The sequence below is a fragment of the Notamacropus eugenii genome, chromosome 2, assembly GCF_028372415.1.
Source record: "Notamacropus eugenii isolate mMacEug1 chromosome 2, mMacEug1.pri_v2, whole genome shotgun sequence".
NCBI lineage: Eukaryota > Metazoa > Chordata > Mammalia > Diprotodontia > Macropodidae > Notamacropus > Notamacropus eugenii.
This window is the reverse complement of record NC_092873.1, coordinates 340,117,120-340,132,889: the sequence shown is the minus strand read 5'-3', so window position 1 is coordinate 340,132,889 and position 15,770 is coordinate 340,117,120. Positions and strand designations below refer to the sequence as shown.

Sequence of the window (15,770 nt, the reverse complement as noted above, 5' to 3'; positions counted from 1 at the left end):
CACACACACACACACACACACACACACACACACACACCTCCTCCCAATCTCTTCACCTCCCTCTCCCCCCCGCTCCCCCCAGAACAGAGCCCACACACATTCACATTCGGTCCTCCTGGAAATCTCTAACTCTCCCGCCAGAGCAAAGCCCCTTCACTCTCTACTTATCCCAACTCAGCTCACCAATGCCTAAGAGACCTCCTTATGCTGCCATCCATCAAATTCGTGCACCTACTCCAGCTAAAACATACACCTGTCTCCACACTCCCCCTCAGCTTCCCCAAATTCCCTGGCCAGAAGCCCTCCGATAATCTGCCCCCATCCACTCCCATACAAACACACACTACTCTATGCACATTACAGTGATAGGTCTCTGGTAGGGGAAACAAAAGGAAGGGCTTCATTAGATGGCGTGATGGGGCTGCCAGTCTCTCTGGTTTCTGTGAAGTTTATTATTTTGGCTCAGTCTTTCTGCCCTAAGGTGGGTCTGACAGCCATAGGCATGAATTCTTTAAGGCAGGCTAGGTGTGGGGGTATAGAGGGTGACTCAAGGGAATCTAATTGTTCAACCCACCTTGGATAAGAGAATAGGCTCCCTCTGGGTGGCAGAACAAAACTCACAATCATACAGTGCCTTAAGATTTGCCCAGCCCTTATCTGCAACCCACTTTGTGAGTGCAAGGATTATTAACTCTGTTTTACAAATGAGGAAACCAAAACTCAGAGAAGTTAAATGATTGGTTCTGGGTCACATAGCTAGTGATGACAGAACTGAGATGGGAACCCAGACTGTCTGACTCCAAGTCCAATGCTCTTTCCACTACCCTATTTTGCCTCCTCTCATTCACTGGATCCTTAATTGGCTCTATTGATATCACTATATAGAAGCAGCAAGGTGGCACAATGTTGAGTCTAGAGCTAGGAAGACTTGAGTTTGAATCTTGCCTTGGGCAAATCACTTAACCTCTGTCTGCCTCAGTTTCCTCATCTGTAAAAAGGAGATAATAATAGCATGTATCTTCTAGGATGATTGTGATTGAGGCAACATGTAAAGGTAAAGCTATATAAATGCTAGCTATTATTGATATGATAACCATTATTATAAAGGAGACCCTGGGATTTTCATTGCTGCCAACCTCATGGGTATTTTAAGCCCATCCCAGATTTGTACCTTTGCACTGGTCTGACTCCATGGACCTAGAAAGGCCAGCCAATGACAAAATGGCATAACCTTTGGGGCAAGTGAGACAGAGGGAGAAGTGATGACTTCCCCATCTCCATCTCTTTCTCTCCTCTTTCTCTCTATCAATCTCTCCCTCACTCTTTCTCTCTGTTATTGTTTCTCTCCATCTCTCTCCTTTCTATCATCCTCTCCCTCCCACTCTTTCTATTACTCTGTCTTTCTTTCCCTCTCTCTTTCTCTCTCTCTTTCTCTCCCCCTCTATTCCTCCCTCTCTCTGATTCTGTCTCTTCTTCCTCTCTCTTTTTCTCTACCACTCTGTCTCTCTTTCTCTCTATACCTCTTTGTCTCTATCATTCTCTCCCTCTCTCTTTCATTTCACTCCTTTCTCTCTTCTCTCTCCCCTTCCCTCTCTCTCCATCCTTCTCTCTCTCACTTTCTCTCTCTCTCTCTCTCTCTCTCTCTCTCTCTCTCTCTCTCTCTCTCTCTCTCTCACACACACACACACACACACACACACACACACACACACACACACACACACACTCCTCTTTATGCAAGCTTTCTTCCAATAAAGCTGACCTGCAAGCTGTTTCTCCTACATGACGTTCTATCCCTTACTCCTTGTTCTCTGCACAGGTGATCCCAAATGCCTGGAATGTGCTCCTTTCTCACCTCCACCTTTTAGAATCTATAGATTCATTCAAAGCACAGCATGGGTACCACTTCCATCACAAAACCTTTGAGGTTCCTCCCCTGTTTTTTAGCATTATCTCTCCTGAATTCACTTGGTATTGCTTTCCATTCATCACTTGGTATCTACTCACTTGCATACATATCATATCCTGCCAGTCGAATGTGTAAGTTCCTTGAAAGCAAGGACTGCTTTGTCTGTCTCTCAAGCGCCTAGTGCAGGCGCTCAATCAATGTATGTTAACTTGCATTGAATTGGACAACTATATGTTGTTCGGTAGAGAGCTGAAAGAAGGGTAGGGGGAGAATGAGGGGAGTGCCCAGGACAAACAGGGCCAACCTAACCCTCCCTCTCAGGCCATGAGCTAATAAATGATCCTCTCTAAGGCTTTCGGGTTCTCTTGAATGTGGGACTCCTTATCCCTCAACCCTAGCTTCATTGAGCCTAACAGGAAATCTTTCTTTAGGTGGCACTCAGGTTGTGACCCATTAATGCCACAGAGGTGGAAGAAGGAACCACACTGATTGCCCATAAAGTGAATGAACAAGTAAGTAAAGACCCAGTCCAGAAGGGGTCAGGGAGGTGGGCTGATCCTGAGAACTGGATACACGTGATGTTTGGTCTGACCAGGGAAATACAGCCACCTAGGGCTAATAACACCACTACCACCACCACCATTTGCAGCAACAATAATAAGTCAGATTTATTGTTGCTGTCTAGTTGTTTTTCAGTCACGTCTAACTCTTGCTGACCCCACTGGGATTTTCTTGATAAGGATACTGAAGTGGTTTGCCATTTCCTTCTCCAACTCATTTTATAGATGAGAAAACTGAAATAAATAAGTGACTTGCCCAGGATCACCAAGCTATTCAGTGTCTGAAGCCAGATTTTAACTCAGGAAGATGAGTTTTCCTGATTCCAGGGCTGGAACTCTATCCACTGCACCAAGCAGCTGCCCACATTATATTTTTAGAGAGTTTTAAATTTCATGAAGCATTTTGATTACAGCAACTCGGTGAGGTAGACAGTATATTTCACCCATCTTACAGATGAGGAAACTGAGGTTCAGGGTAGTAAGAAGTAGACATGGAATTCAGTCCTTTGACTTTAGATTCAGTGACTCCATTGCTTCCCAAAGCTTTCTCTTGCTCCAAATGACTATATCCTCCTAGTTACCAGCAGGGCAGCTAGATGATACAGTGGATAGAGTACTGGGCTTGGAATCAGGAAGATGAGTCTTCCTGACTTGAAATCTGACCATAGACACTGACTAGCTGTGTGACCCTGGGCAAGTCACTTAACCATGTTTGCCTCAGTTTCCTCATTTGTAAAATGAACTGGAAAAGGAAGTGGCACACCACTCCAGTATCTTTGCTAAGCAATCCCTAATGAGATCCCAGAAGAGCTAGACTTGACTGAAATGGCTGGACATCAATAACTTAGGTAGCAGGAGGCAGTGGATAGAGTGTTAGGCTTGGAGTCAGAAAGACCTGTCTTCAAGTCTGGCTTTAAACACTAACTATGTGACCCTAAGCATGTCATTTAATCTCTGTCTGTCTCAGTTTCCTCAACTATAAATGGATAATAATAGCACCCACCTCCAGGGTTGTTGTAAGGATTGAATGTGTAAAGAGCTTAGCTCATTGCCTGGCCCATGGTAAGTTTTTAATAAATCCTTGTTTCTTTCCTAGTTAACAACAGCAATAATGATGATAGTAGTGATAATAATGAAAATAAATGAAATTTCCATAGTGCCTTAAAGTTTGAAAGGTGCTTTCTTTACATAGGTCATCTTGTTGGCCCCCGCAAGCAGCCTGGGAGGTAAGTGCTGCCTCCAAATATTATCTCCATTTTACAGATGAGAAAACTGATTATGATTGAGAGACTTGTCTGTTGTCACAGAGCTGGGGCCTGAGATAGTATTCAGATCCATCTTCCTCACTCTAGGCTCTATGCTACCAACCCTTCTCATTTTTCATTCTTTCCTCTCCGTCATTCGTCCCATCCAAACAGCTGCAAGGTCTTGTCAATTCTGCCTTCACAATGTTTCCTACATCCATCCCCTTCTTTTCCAGTATATACGCTCCACTTGCTTCAGTCCTCATCACTTCTCACTTGAAGTAGCTTCCTATTTGGCCTTCCTACTTTCAGCCTTACCCCTCCTTAATCCGTCCTCCACCCAGCTGTCAAAATAGTGACCCTAAAGCACAGACTTATATTCATTCCCTTGCTCACAGATCTTGAGTAAAGCCTAGGTGGCTTTATTTATATGAGGATAAAGTACATACTCCTGAGTCTGGCATCTAAATATCTCCATCATGGCTCCTACCTATCATTCTAGTAGTATTTTTGTATAACATCCCTTCCCCTTTTCTCCCTCCCAGCCCAGAATTCCATCCTTTGCCTCCATGCCTTTGCCAGGTAGTCCCCCAAGGCAAGATGCATTCCCTCTGCATTTCCCCCTTTCAGAATCCTTTCTTTGTTGTTCAGTCATTTCATTCATGTCTGACTCTTCATGATCCCATTTGGGGTTTTCTTGCTAGAGATGCTGGAATGGCTTGCCATTTCCTTTTCCAGCTCATTTTACGGATGAGGAAACTGAGACAAAAAGACTGAAGTGACTTGCCCAGTGTCACACAGCTCATAAGTGTCTGAGGGAAGATTTAACTTAGGTTCTCCTGACTTCAGGGCTGGTGCTCTAATCCACTGTGCCACCTAGCTACCCCTTAAGAATCTTTATCTTCCTTCAACATTCAATTCAGGTGGCATCTGTTATGCAAGACCTTCTCTGATCCCCCAAGTTGTTAATGCTTTGTCCTTTCTCAGATTGCCTTGAGTGTTATTTATCTGTTTACATGGTGTATCATTCCCCCACTCATGTCAAGCCCAGCTCAGACATGTAAGTTTCATGAGCCTTGTTAGCCACCATTACGTATGGCACACAGTAAAAAGATGCTAATTAAATACAATTGCATCACCTACTGGACTCTAAATTGGAACCATTCATCATTTAATTGGTCAGTCAACAAGCATTCCCCATGCTTGGCACTGTCCTAGGTGCTAGGGATACAAATACAAAAAGAAACAGTCCCAACCCTCAAGGAGACAACATGTACATAAGTATGTATAACAGAAATCCAAGGTAAATGTTGAAGGTAAAGGCACCAGCAGGTGGGATGCCCAGGAAAGATTTCATGTAGAAGGACTCCTTGAGCTCAGTTCTGTAGAAAATAAGGGATGCTAAGAGGCAAAAGTGAGCTGGAAGTGCATTTTAGTCAAGGGGCCCAGCCAATACTACAAAGAGATGAGAGGAGTGTGACTTGTGAAGAAGAGTGTGAATACCAGTTTAGTTGGACTGTAGGGTACAGGAAGGGGAGTAATGTACAAGGAAGTTGGAAAGGTGGGTTAGGACCAGATTATGAAGAGCTTTAAAAGCTGAACAGAGGAGGTTATATTTGATCTTAGATACAATAGGGACTCACTGGAGTTAACTGAGTAGGAGAGTCAAATAGGCAGAGTTGTACTGGGGAAAAGCAATTTGAAAGCTGTGTTCAGATGAATTAAGGAGGAGAGAGACCTGAAACAAAGAGTTCCATTAGGACAGTGTTCCAGGTGAGAAATGATGATAGTTTAAGCTACAGTAATAGTCTGGTGAGTAGAAAGAAGAGGAGTATGGGAAATATGGTGGAGGAAGAAACAATGAGATCTGGCAGCTGATATGGAAATATAACATCAGGGAGACAGAGGAGTCAAGGATAGCACTAAAGTTGTATCAGGAAACATCAGAAGATGGTAGCACCCTCAACAGAAATAGGGAAATTCATAAGTGAGGAAGGGGAAAGGGTTTTCTGAGGAAAGAGAATGCATGAGAAAGAGAATGAGGTTGAAGGACATCACTGTAATGAGGCCCTCTGGGAATCTACCATTCTCCCACCTCTTGCCATCTTGGTGCTGCCTAGAAGTCCCTCCTCTGAGTGGTGGGGTCCCATCAAAGCAGCAAGATGTGCTAGCATTTCTGTGAAGCTAAGGAGGCAGCTGCCAATGCTGGGAAAGGTACAAGTTGGAACAGGTCAAGTTATGGGTTCAATAAGTTTGAATTCACTGGTGCCCAGTGGCTGTGATAAGAAAAAAGGGAGGTGAACAGTCACCTTTCCCCAAAGTCTCAGGCCTGTCATGGAGTTGTTTTTCCTTCACAGCTGTTTCTGAATAGGATGGTGAGCTTAACCTCCACAAAATGGGCAGAGTAAATTATCATAAATCCTAAGCCACTAGATAATTTCCTGGGGTTTTCTCCACGTCTTCTGATTACTGGAAAAATGTAGGTTCCCCCAAATGTTTCTGAGCCAGTGAGTTGAAACAATGGGTGAGACGACCATGTTTGGGTTGACTTGGGAAGCAGTTAGAGTTGGGTTTATATCCTTACACAAGAATAAATTCTTCAGCACTGAGAGAGACCTTAGAAATCATCTAGTCCTTGAGTACATAGGCCCCAAGGAGTTATCTATATAGTGCTTAAAGGTTTGCAAAGTATTTTACATGTCTTTCTCCCCTGATCCTCACAACTCTGCAGGGTAGGCATTATTACCCCCATTTTACAGATGAGGAAACTGAGGATGAGAAAGAGAAAGTGACTTATACACCATCACACAGTTAGAGGAAGAATTTGAACACAGGTCTTCCTGAATCCAAGTCCAGTGCTCTATCCATTGTACCACCTTTTGTTCAGTCATTTCAATCATGCTCAACTCTTGGTGACCCCATTTTGGAGTTTTCTGGGTAAAGATACTGGAATGGTTTGCCATTTCCTTCTCCAGCCCATTTTTACAGATGAGAAAACTGAGGCAAACAGGGTTAAGTGACTGTAGGTCTGACACCCTAACCTGTGCCTGTAGTGCTATTATTACCCCCATATTACAGATGTGGAAACTGCTGCTGAGAGAGGATAAGTGACTTGGGTACTATCACATAGCTAGAGTCTGAGGAAGCTTTGTCTTCCTGACTTCAAGTCAAATTCTCTATCCATTGTACCATCTAGCTGCCTCTAGAGTACAAGGAGCCTCTCAAATGAAGAGGGCCATTTTACAGAACAGATTAGAGAGTAAGTGATTTACCCAAGGTTGCATAGCTAGTAATGGCAGAGGGATGACCAGAAGCTCTTTTCTAGCCAATGTCTTTTAAAAGGCCTAATAAAAATCATACCCAGGCTGTACCCAGAGTCTATGAACTTTCAGAATAATATTTTTAAAATGCATAATTAAAGGAAATGTTAAATCTTAAAGTTTAGTGAAAATAAAGATATATTTTTTGTTCTATACAAATTCATGTACTCAGAGCTCCTGAAATCTGTCTGTGGACTCTTTGAGGATCTGATCTTTGAAGTCTGAGATAAGAACTGTTCCCAGCCTTAAAACAGCCAAAGGACACAAAGGATAGATAGAGTGCCAAGCTTAGAATTAGCAAGGCTTGGATTCAAATCCTGTCTTCAAAACTTACTAGCTGTGTGACCCTGAGCAAGTCATTTAACTTTTATTGATGAGGATACAAATGGTTCCCTAAGAGTTAAGGGTTGCTTTTCTAGTACTTTGTGAAGTCCGTAGTTTATTCTCTAACCTGAAGGAGTTCTAAAGTCTCTTCCCCTTTTCTTGAAATACCATAAAACTTCCCCTTATCCTGAACCATAAAATTCCTTGTCCGCCCTCCCCCCTCTTCCTGGGTCATAAATTTCTCTTTTCTCCCTTATCTAGTGTCTCCTATCCTGCCATCCATTTTCCTCATCCTGTGCCTAATCTTCAACCCCCAAAAACCCTCTAAAACGACATCACCATTCTGAAATCTCTAGGTAAGCTTAATTCCCCCCAATATGGGAGTCTCTCTTAGCTTTTTTGCTAGGAGACCTGTACTGCTTTTGTGTCAATAAAGCTCCAAAGGCCACAGAGAAGGTCAAAGTGAATTCTTTCACACCTGAACCAGCTCTACAACTCTAAACCTCATCACTCTGTCTCAGTTTCCCCGTGTGTAAAACAGAGATAATAGCATCCACTTCCAGGGACTGATCGGAAGATTAATTAGCTAACATATGTAAAGCTCCTCGTAAACGTGGTTATTATTACCCCTGTTCTTATTCAAGGCTCCATAAATGTGCTACCATTATTGCTTTGTTCTGCACCTCCTTGGGCACTGATTTCCCCCCTGCCTGGTCTGCTGGTTTGTCTGCCCTGCCTCATGGCCTCCACTTAACAGTGAGCTCTTCTAGGGCAGAGCCTGAAGCTGCCAATCAGATACAGACTGATTAATAAGTGTTTGTGTGTGTGTGTGTGTGTGTGTGTGTGTGTGTGTGTGTGTGTGTGTTTACCTTCCTGGTGTTGGGTTTCCTGGCTCTGAGACAACAACAAGATGGTCAAAATATGCATTGAGAAGGGAGCCTGGGCCCTAGATGAAAGGCAGAGTTGAAGTGAGGCCCTCTAGGGCTGGGGTTCAACCTTTTCTGTTTTTGGTGACCTCTTTGGTGGTCTGGTAAAGCCTATGGACCCTTGTCAGAAGATGTTATAAGTGCAGAAAATAAAATATACAGTATTACAGAGGAAAGGAATTATATTGAAATAGAAAAGTAACGTTTTTCCCTTGAAATCTCCCTTGTCCCCTCATTGTGGTTAAAGAATCCTTGTTCTAGAAACAGGATTGATAGCCTGATGTGACTGGCCATTCCCAGGCAGGATGCAGAAGGGGTAAAGGGTATATCTTGAATTCATGTTCCATGGGCTTGGCAGTGGTAGACACATAGTAGGTGCTTAATAAATGTTTGTTGACTGACATCTATAGGACTTCCTACCCTTTTGTTCTCCCCTACCCTCTTCTAACTCAGAGGGTCTCCCTCCCTTCCTCCACCTTCCTTCTGAGGTGATGCACCATTGACCTCTCTGGGGTGATAATTTAACTCATTTCATCAATATTTGTTAAGCACTTAGTATGTGCAAGACTGAGATACAAAAACAAACAAAAAATGGGAAAAATCACTGTTGTCCAACAGCTTACATTATACTGGAAGAAGACACACACACACACACACGCACATGTTAGATGTAGGCACTTAATGTGCTGTGGGTACGGAGTAAGCAGTAATTGGTAAGCATAAGAGAAAAATGGGGAGGACCTTGGGACAAAGGGGTGAGGGGCAGTTTACTGCCCACTCCACACAGGCCAGGGGGAGAAACACCAGGCTGAGTGCCCATTTCATGTTGTAACAACAGGTGGAAGGTTATTTTATGCTGCTGAGTTCTACCTGTTTCCTCAGGCTCTGGTAACGTCCCTGTTGGTTTCGCTGACGATAGAGACAGACACAACCCTCCTCCTGTGCCTTTCAGATCAAAACAAGGGGCAAGGTGGGCAAGGAGCATTTGCTCAGGAGAAAAGTGGTCTGGGAGCTGCCAGCTGTCAGGAGGCTTACCCTCTAGTTTCTCTCCCCAGCTGTGTCAGAGTGCACTGGGTAAAGTCAAACATCATTTAGGGTTTTAAAGCTGGAAAGGGCTCTGGAGGTTTGTTTCTTGTTTGTTGTGTTTTTTTCAATACAGATAAGGAAACTTGAGACCCAAAGAGACAAAATTACTTGCTAAAAGTCCTTTAGGTGGTAAATAAATATGCTGAGATGCAAATTCACATCTTCTGATTCCAAATACACTTCTCTACACAAATTCAAAAAAGTAATCAGATGTGTACTCAGATCAAGGAATTGGGTCCTGCCAATGTCTATAGTTGTGTGACCCTGGGCAAACTACTTAACTTCTCAAAGTCTCAAATGTTCTTATTTAAAAAAATACCCACAACACAACAGTGATGATGATGATGAAGATAACAAATATAGGGCTTAGGTAGTAAACAGTTGAGTTCCTCAGAGGTCACAGTAGGGTTGGAGTGAAGATATGCTGTGTGACCTTGGGCAGGTACATTGACCTCTCTGGGCCTGAAATTTGTCTCCTGCTGGGAGAGGGTTGGAATGCACAGGATTCCTTCCTGGTATAGAAAAGCAAATGTAACCCCCCCCACCCTAATATGGGGAAGGTGGTACAGATAGAAAATAGCCCCTGAGAGATTGTCACTTAAGTGATTTCACTTAGATTCCAGGTACACAGGAACCTGTACCAACAGTTCTACAGTTCTTAAGGTGTCAGAAAATGTAAGAAAAGATACACACACCAGCACACCTTAGAGCTAAAGTCTCTTTCAATGTAGGAATTTAATTCAGTAATTAGCTGGATGGTTCAGTGGATAGAGTACTGGAACTAGAGTCAGGAAGACCTGAATTTAAATCTGACCTCGGACACTTACTCGATGTGTGACCCAGAACAAGTTGCTTCATCTCTGCCTCAGTTTCCTCATCTGTAAAATGGGAATAATAATGGCACTTTTCAGATTTATTATGGGGATAAAATGAGATAAAATTTGTAAAAACATTTTGCAAACTTTGAAGCACTGGCTATCATAGGATTTAGAGCTGGAAGGGGCCTTAGAAACCATCAAGTCCAACTCCCTCATTTCTTACAGATGTGGAAACTGAGGCACAGAGAGGTTAAGTGACTTGCCCAGAGTCAGACAGCTAAGTAAGTGAGGCAGGATTTGATACTAGATCTTCCTGACTCCAGACCTAGCACTATCTCCTGCACCACTGATTCATCCTCTATGTGAAAACGTTTTGTTTTGTTTTCACTGATAAAGCACAAGTTGTAATTATGGTTTTTGTTATTCCAGGGACATCTGTCTCTTTCTTTCTTTTTTTTGGGGGGGGAGGCAATCAGAGTTAAGTGACTTGCCCAGGGTCACACAGATTTGAGGCCAGATTTGAACTCAGCTCCCTCTGACTCCAGGGTCAATTCTGTAGCCACTGTGCCACCTACCTGCCCCTCTTGTCTTTCAATGAAAGGAAGTTCAGAGAACCCTGAGAACATGAAAGCTAGGGCATCTCAAGTAGCCATACATGTTCACTGGCCAGAGAGATGGCCATTCCTAAGGGCCTTCTTACTTCTCCCTAGTCTCCTTGTGCAGGTGCAAATTCTTAGCCCTTCCCCTCTTCTCCATGGCTTGGCTCCTAGTCACCTGGGCTGGACTTCACAGAGGCCCCATTGTCTGTCTTAGCAGATAGGAATGGGGAGCAGCCCTTGTGGGTGTGTGGTGGGGGCCAGACACTGGGAACAAGGCAGGCTGGAGCACAGATGGATGGGGGCTCAGACAAAGCCCTCATTAAGTGAAGATTGTGTCCGTGCCAATAAAGTCCTGAGTCAGGATATGGGATAGCCAAGATGCTCTGGCCTGGTGGGGGACTTTGGGGACATCTGAAGGTGACAAGGGTGAGAGATCAGGTGTGTGAGCAGATATGTCCTCCACATGATGTGTCCCTTAGCCTCCCTGTGTCAGTAGAATTGCCATCCAGTTGCTGAGGTGTTTAGGGGAGGCAGGGTGGTCTGGTGCCTGGTTACATTCCACTGGGATCCATCCAAAAAATGCTCAGAGAGTGGTTTTGTTCTCAGCTGGGCCTGAAACTCAGAACTTATTGTTCTGAGTCAGTGGACCCAAGATGGGAACCTGATCATTGAAGAGAATGTTGAGAAAAGAGCATTCTGGAGGAGTGCTGGAAACCAGGGTTCATTTATCAATTTATTCTGTCCCTGCATCATGCCTGGTGGACAGCTAGGTGGTGCAGTGGATAGTTAGGAAGACCTGATACTTACTAGCTATGTGACCCTGGGCAAGTCACTTGACCCTGTTTGCCTCAGTTTCCTCATGTGTCAAATGAGCTGGAGAAGGAGATGGCAAAACACTTCAGTAACTTTGCCAAGAAAACTCCAAATGGGGTTTCAGACACCATTGAAAACAACTGAACAAAATAAGAGATTGGTGATGTGGGACTGACCTTCAGGGACAGAGCCAGGGACTGGCTCTGGGAGTCACCATTCAAAGTCCTAGGAGTATAATGGATACAGCCCTGGGCCTGCAGTCAGGAAAACCTGAGTCAAATTCCACCTTTGGTATTTACCAGCTGTCTGACCCTGGGGAAAGCACTTACCCTTTGTCTGCCTCAGGTTCCTCAACTATAAAATGGGGATATTAATAGTACCCATCTCACAGAGCTCCTGTGAGGGTCAAGTGAGATAAGATTTGTAAAGCACTTAGCACAGGGGTCCTCACAGGAGTAGGCATTATATAAATATGCTTATTCCCTCCTTCCTCCTCCCTCCACCTGCATAGAGATAATGGTTGAAAACATGGGATGATGAGATCAGCAGGAGGAGAAATAAAAGGGAAGACCCAGGACAGAAAGCCGGGTACATACATAAAAAAGGAGGCATGGATGATGATAAAGCCAGGGGGACTGACCAGACAGGAAGGAAACAAGCACCTGCTATGTATCAGGCAGTTAGCAAATATCTCATTTGATCCTCATAATCACCCTGGGAGTGCAGGTATTATTTTTATCCCTGTTTTACAGTTGAGGAAAATGAGGCACGCAGAAGATGAGTGACTTGCCCAGGGTCACACATTAAGAGTCAGAGGCTGAATTTGAACTCAGGTCCTCTTGACTCCAGCCCTAGCCCTGTATCTACTTGGCCACCAGGCTGCTTTTTGATAGGAAGAAATATAGCAGAGAAACATATCACAAAAACTTCTCTAATGCAACGGAGAGATCAAGAAAGAATTTTTAAAGACCATTGGATTCGGTGTTATGCTTAATTGTTCCCCTGGTAACTTGGAAGCTTCTTGGTGGCAGGGCTTTTTTTTTTCATCTTTATTATCTCAATACCTAGCCCAGGACTTGACACATAGTTGACTCTCAATAAACCTTTATTGAAATGAATTCCTCTTCGGCCTCACAACAAACGGAATCTGTCTTCCCAAAATGGTTTGAACATGTTCCTCAGATGTCAGGCCTTTGCTCCCCATCCACCCCCTAAATTAGCAGGTATATGGATTACTGTCTAGACTTTTAAAGCAACACAACACTATTATCCTCTGGGGAACCCTAGCCTGGGAAAAGGGCCCCATTGGGTGTTCACTGTGCAGAGAAATCGAGTGGCCACAGCTCAGAAAGTCTACTGCTCTGTCTTGATTAGAGGCTTTTCTGGGAGACAGCCAACTCGACTCCCTTTTGTCCTTGACAAAATGCTTTTCATTAACAAGCATTTATCAGGCACTTACTGCGCTTGCTAACGCCTTCCTGCCGAGAATAAAATACCTCTGATTCATCCTGATGGTACAGAGAAGTTTGCCTGTTGTCTCCCCTGATAGCCTAGGAGCTCCTGGAGGGGAAGGGACCTTTCTTTGTGACCCTGTCACTCAGCACAGGGCCTGGCCCATACTGGTCAAGTGAAGAGGTCAACAGGTATTTATTAAGCACATATTATGGGCCAGGCCCTGTGCTAAGGGCTGGAGATACCAAAATTTAAAAAAAAATAGGTAAAAGTATGGTCCCTGCTTCCCAAATGTTAATGTCCTAATGGGAGAAACAACATACAGACAATTCTCTGTCTCTTCTGTCCCTCCCCTCCCCTCCCCTCTTTTCCCCTCTCCTCCCCTCTCCTCTCCTCTCCTCTCCCTTCCCTCTCCACACACACACATACTTATATCTAAGCAAAATAAATATACAGCACAAATCAAGGGAAAGACTGAGGGGAGGGGAGGGGAGAGTAGGAAAGGCATCCTGCACAACTTAGGATTTCAGTGGAATCTTGGAGGAAGCCAGGGAAGCCATGATGTGTAGTTGAGGTAAGGCAGAGTAGATAAGGCCCTCTGTGGCCTGAGATGGTGGTTGAGGATTTTTCAGGAGTCTTGCTTCCCAATCCCGCATTCTGACCATTTTGCAATGCTGTTCCTAGTACCCACCACTGTCTCATCCTCCCTATTCTCTCTAGAGCTTTCTGTGGGAGGCAGCAGCTGGGAAATGCTGAAAACGTTAATCCTCTCCTGGAAGCCTTCTCTGATTGAGCCTGAGGCCAAACACAGTCTGAGGCCTACACCAATTTTAAGTCAATTTGGATTTTTTTCTGTGTTGCATTTTCGAGGGTTCTGAAGGACTTGCTAGGACAGAGGTTCATAACTGTATCTGTGGTTAGATTTCAAGGGAATGATAAACTTGAATAAGAGGGAAAATTTATCTTTATTTCAATATAAGTGGTTTCCTTTGTAATCCCATCTATTTTATGCATTTAAAAACATTCTTCTGAGGAGGGGTCCATGGGCTTCCCCAGACTGCCAGACCAGCCCATTGATAGAAGCACAGTTAAGACCACTGGCCCAGGAGCCTCAGAGGGCAGTGACCTTCAGCTGCCTTCCTTCCTTGGAAATCCCCTCCCTGTCACTTTGTCTCTGTTGCTTGAGGACTGCTGTCCCCCAAAGGACTGTGTACTCCTTGAGAGCAGGGACCATTGTAGTTCCGCACAGACCTGTTCTAGTGTCTGGTAGAATAAGAAAGTATTGAACAGACCTGCTTAATGGCATTGAATCCTCCCATCCTCCCAGTACCCAGTACTGGGATTATATATTCTGGGATTGCTTCCACAGAACAGGGGCTCATCTCTTTCTCTGGACTATCCTATCTGTTGTGGATTAAAAAAAAAAATCAAGCAACACTCCCTCCCCTCATCACTTTACCTTTTATGAAGGCACTGGATTGGGGTGGTGCAGTGGATAAAAGCACCATGCCTGGAATCAACAAAACTTGTCTTCCCAAGTTCAAATCTGGCCTCAGACACTTTCTAACTGAGATTGTGGGCAAGTCATGTAACTGCTTTGGTTTCCTCATCTGTAAAACGAGCTAGAGAAGGTAATGGCAAACCACTCTAGTATCTTTGCCAAGAAAATCCCAAATGGGGTCAGAAAGAGTCAGACACAATTGGGCAATAACGTTTTGGGAGGGCAGCTAAGTGACACAGTGGATAAAGTGCCAGGACTAAGTCAGGAAGACTCATCTTCCCCAGTTCAGATCTGGTGTGAGACACTTAATAACTGTATGACTCTGGTTAAGTCACTTCACTCTCTTTGCCTCAGTTTCCTCATCTGTCCATTGAGCTGCAGAAGGAAACAGCAAATCACTTGAGTATCTTCGCCAAGAAAACCCCAAATGGGGTCACAAAGAGTTAGACAAATGACTGAATAACATTTTATATATGTATACGTATATGTGTGTATGTATCATACACATACGTATGTGTGTTTATGTGTGTGTGTGTGTGTGTGTGTGTGTGTGTATCCCTCAAATTGTGGCTCAGTGCTTATACATGTTCCTGTTTATTGGAATCTTGTGTTGACCAACACATATGTTGTTAGTAGATCTTTATTTCATGCAGACTTCCAAATGGGATTGGGGTCTGTTCCTCCCTGGTATGCCTCAGCCTGAGCTGAAGCAGGGTTGTGTCTCCTCCCTCTCTAACGGGGTCACAACTTCTTTCCAAATCTCTCCCTGACCCGCATCAGTCATATTTGAAAAGGATTTAGCAGCCATCAGATTTTCGTTGTTAATAATCAGGTATAGGATACACATAACAATAGAAGAGGGAGAGGTGGACTCAGTGGAGAATAAATAACATAACTTTGGTTGCAGCCAGAGGTCAGCCTTCTCTTGCTTCTTCCTCTGCTGATGGAGAAAAGGAGGAGGGGGTGGGGATGGGGGTGAGGGGTAGAGGAGGGGAGGAGAGGGAGAGAAGGAGAATGGGGGCTTGTTGGAAGTATCCCATCAGTTCCCAGTGCCACAGTCCTGTTGAAGCATCCTACTAGAACCCTGGGAAAAGGCATATAGGAGCTTTTCTCTAGACCAGAAGCATAGAACCTGTGGCCTGAAGGCCGCATGTGGGAGTCTAGGTCCTCAAGTGCAGCCCTTTGACTGACTCTAAACTTCACAGAATAAATCCCCTG

The 15,770-nt window shown here is 44.2% G+C and overlaps 1 protein-coding gene across 1 annotated transcript in view; it reads left to right on the top strand.

Moving 5' to 3' along the window:
• Window positions 1-15,770, top strand: part of LOC140528099 (kinesin-like protein KIF19) — a 34,190-nt gene that overhangs the window by 640 nt on the left and 17,780 nt on the right. The window contains exons 2-3 of the mRNA XM_072645589.1: window positions 2,341-2,421; window positions 3,662-3,695. Coding sequence (XP_072501690.1) covers window positions 2,414-2,421; window positions 3,662-3,695 — 42 coding nt within the window. The 5' untranslated portion in view covers window positions 2,341-2,413. The remainder of the gene's footprint in view (window positions 1-2,340; window positions 2,422-3,661; window positions 3,696-15,770) is intronic.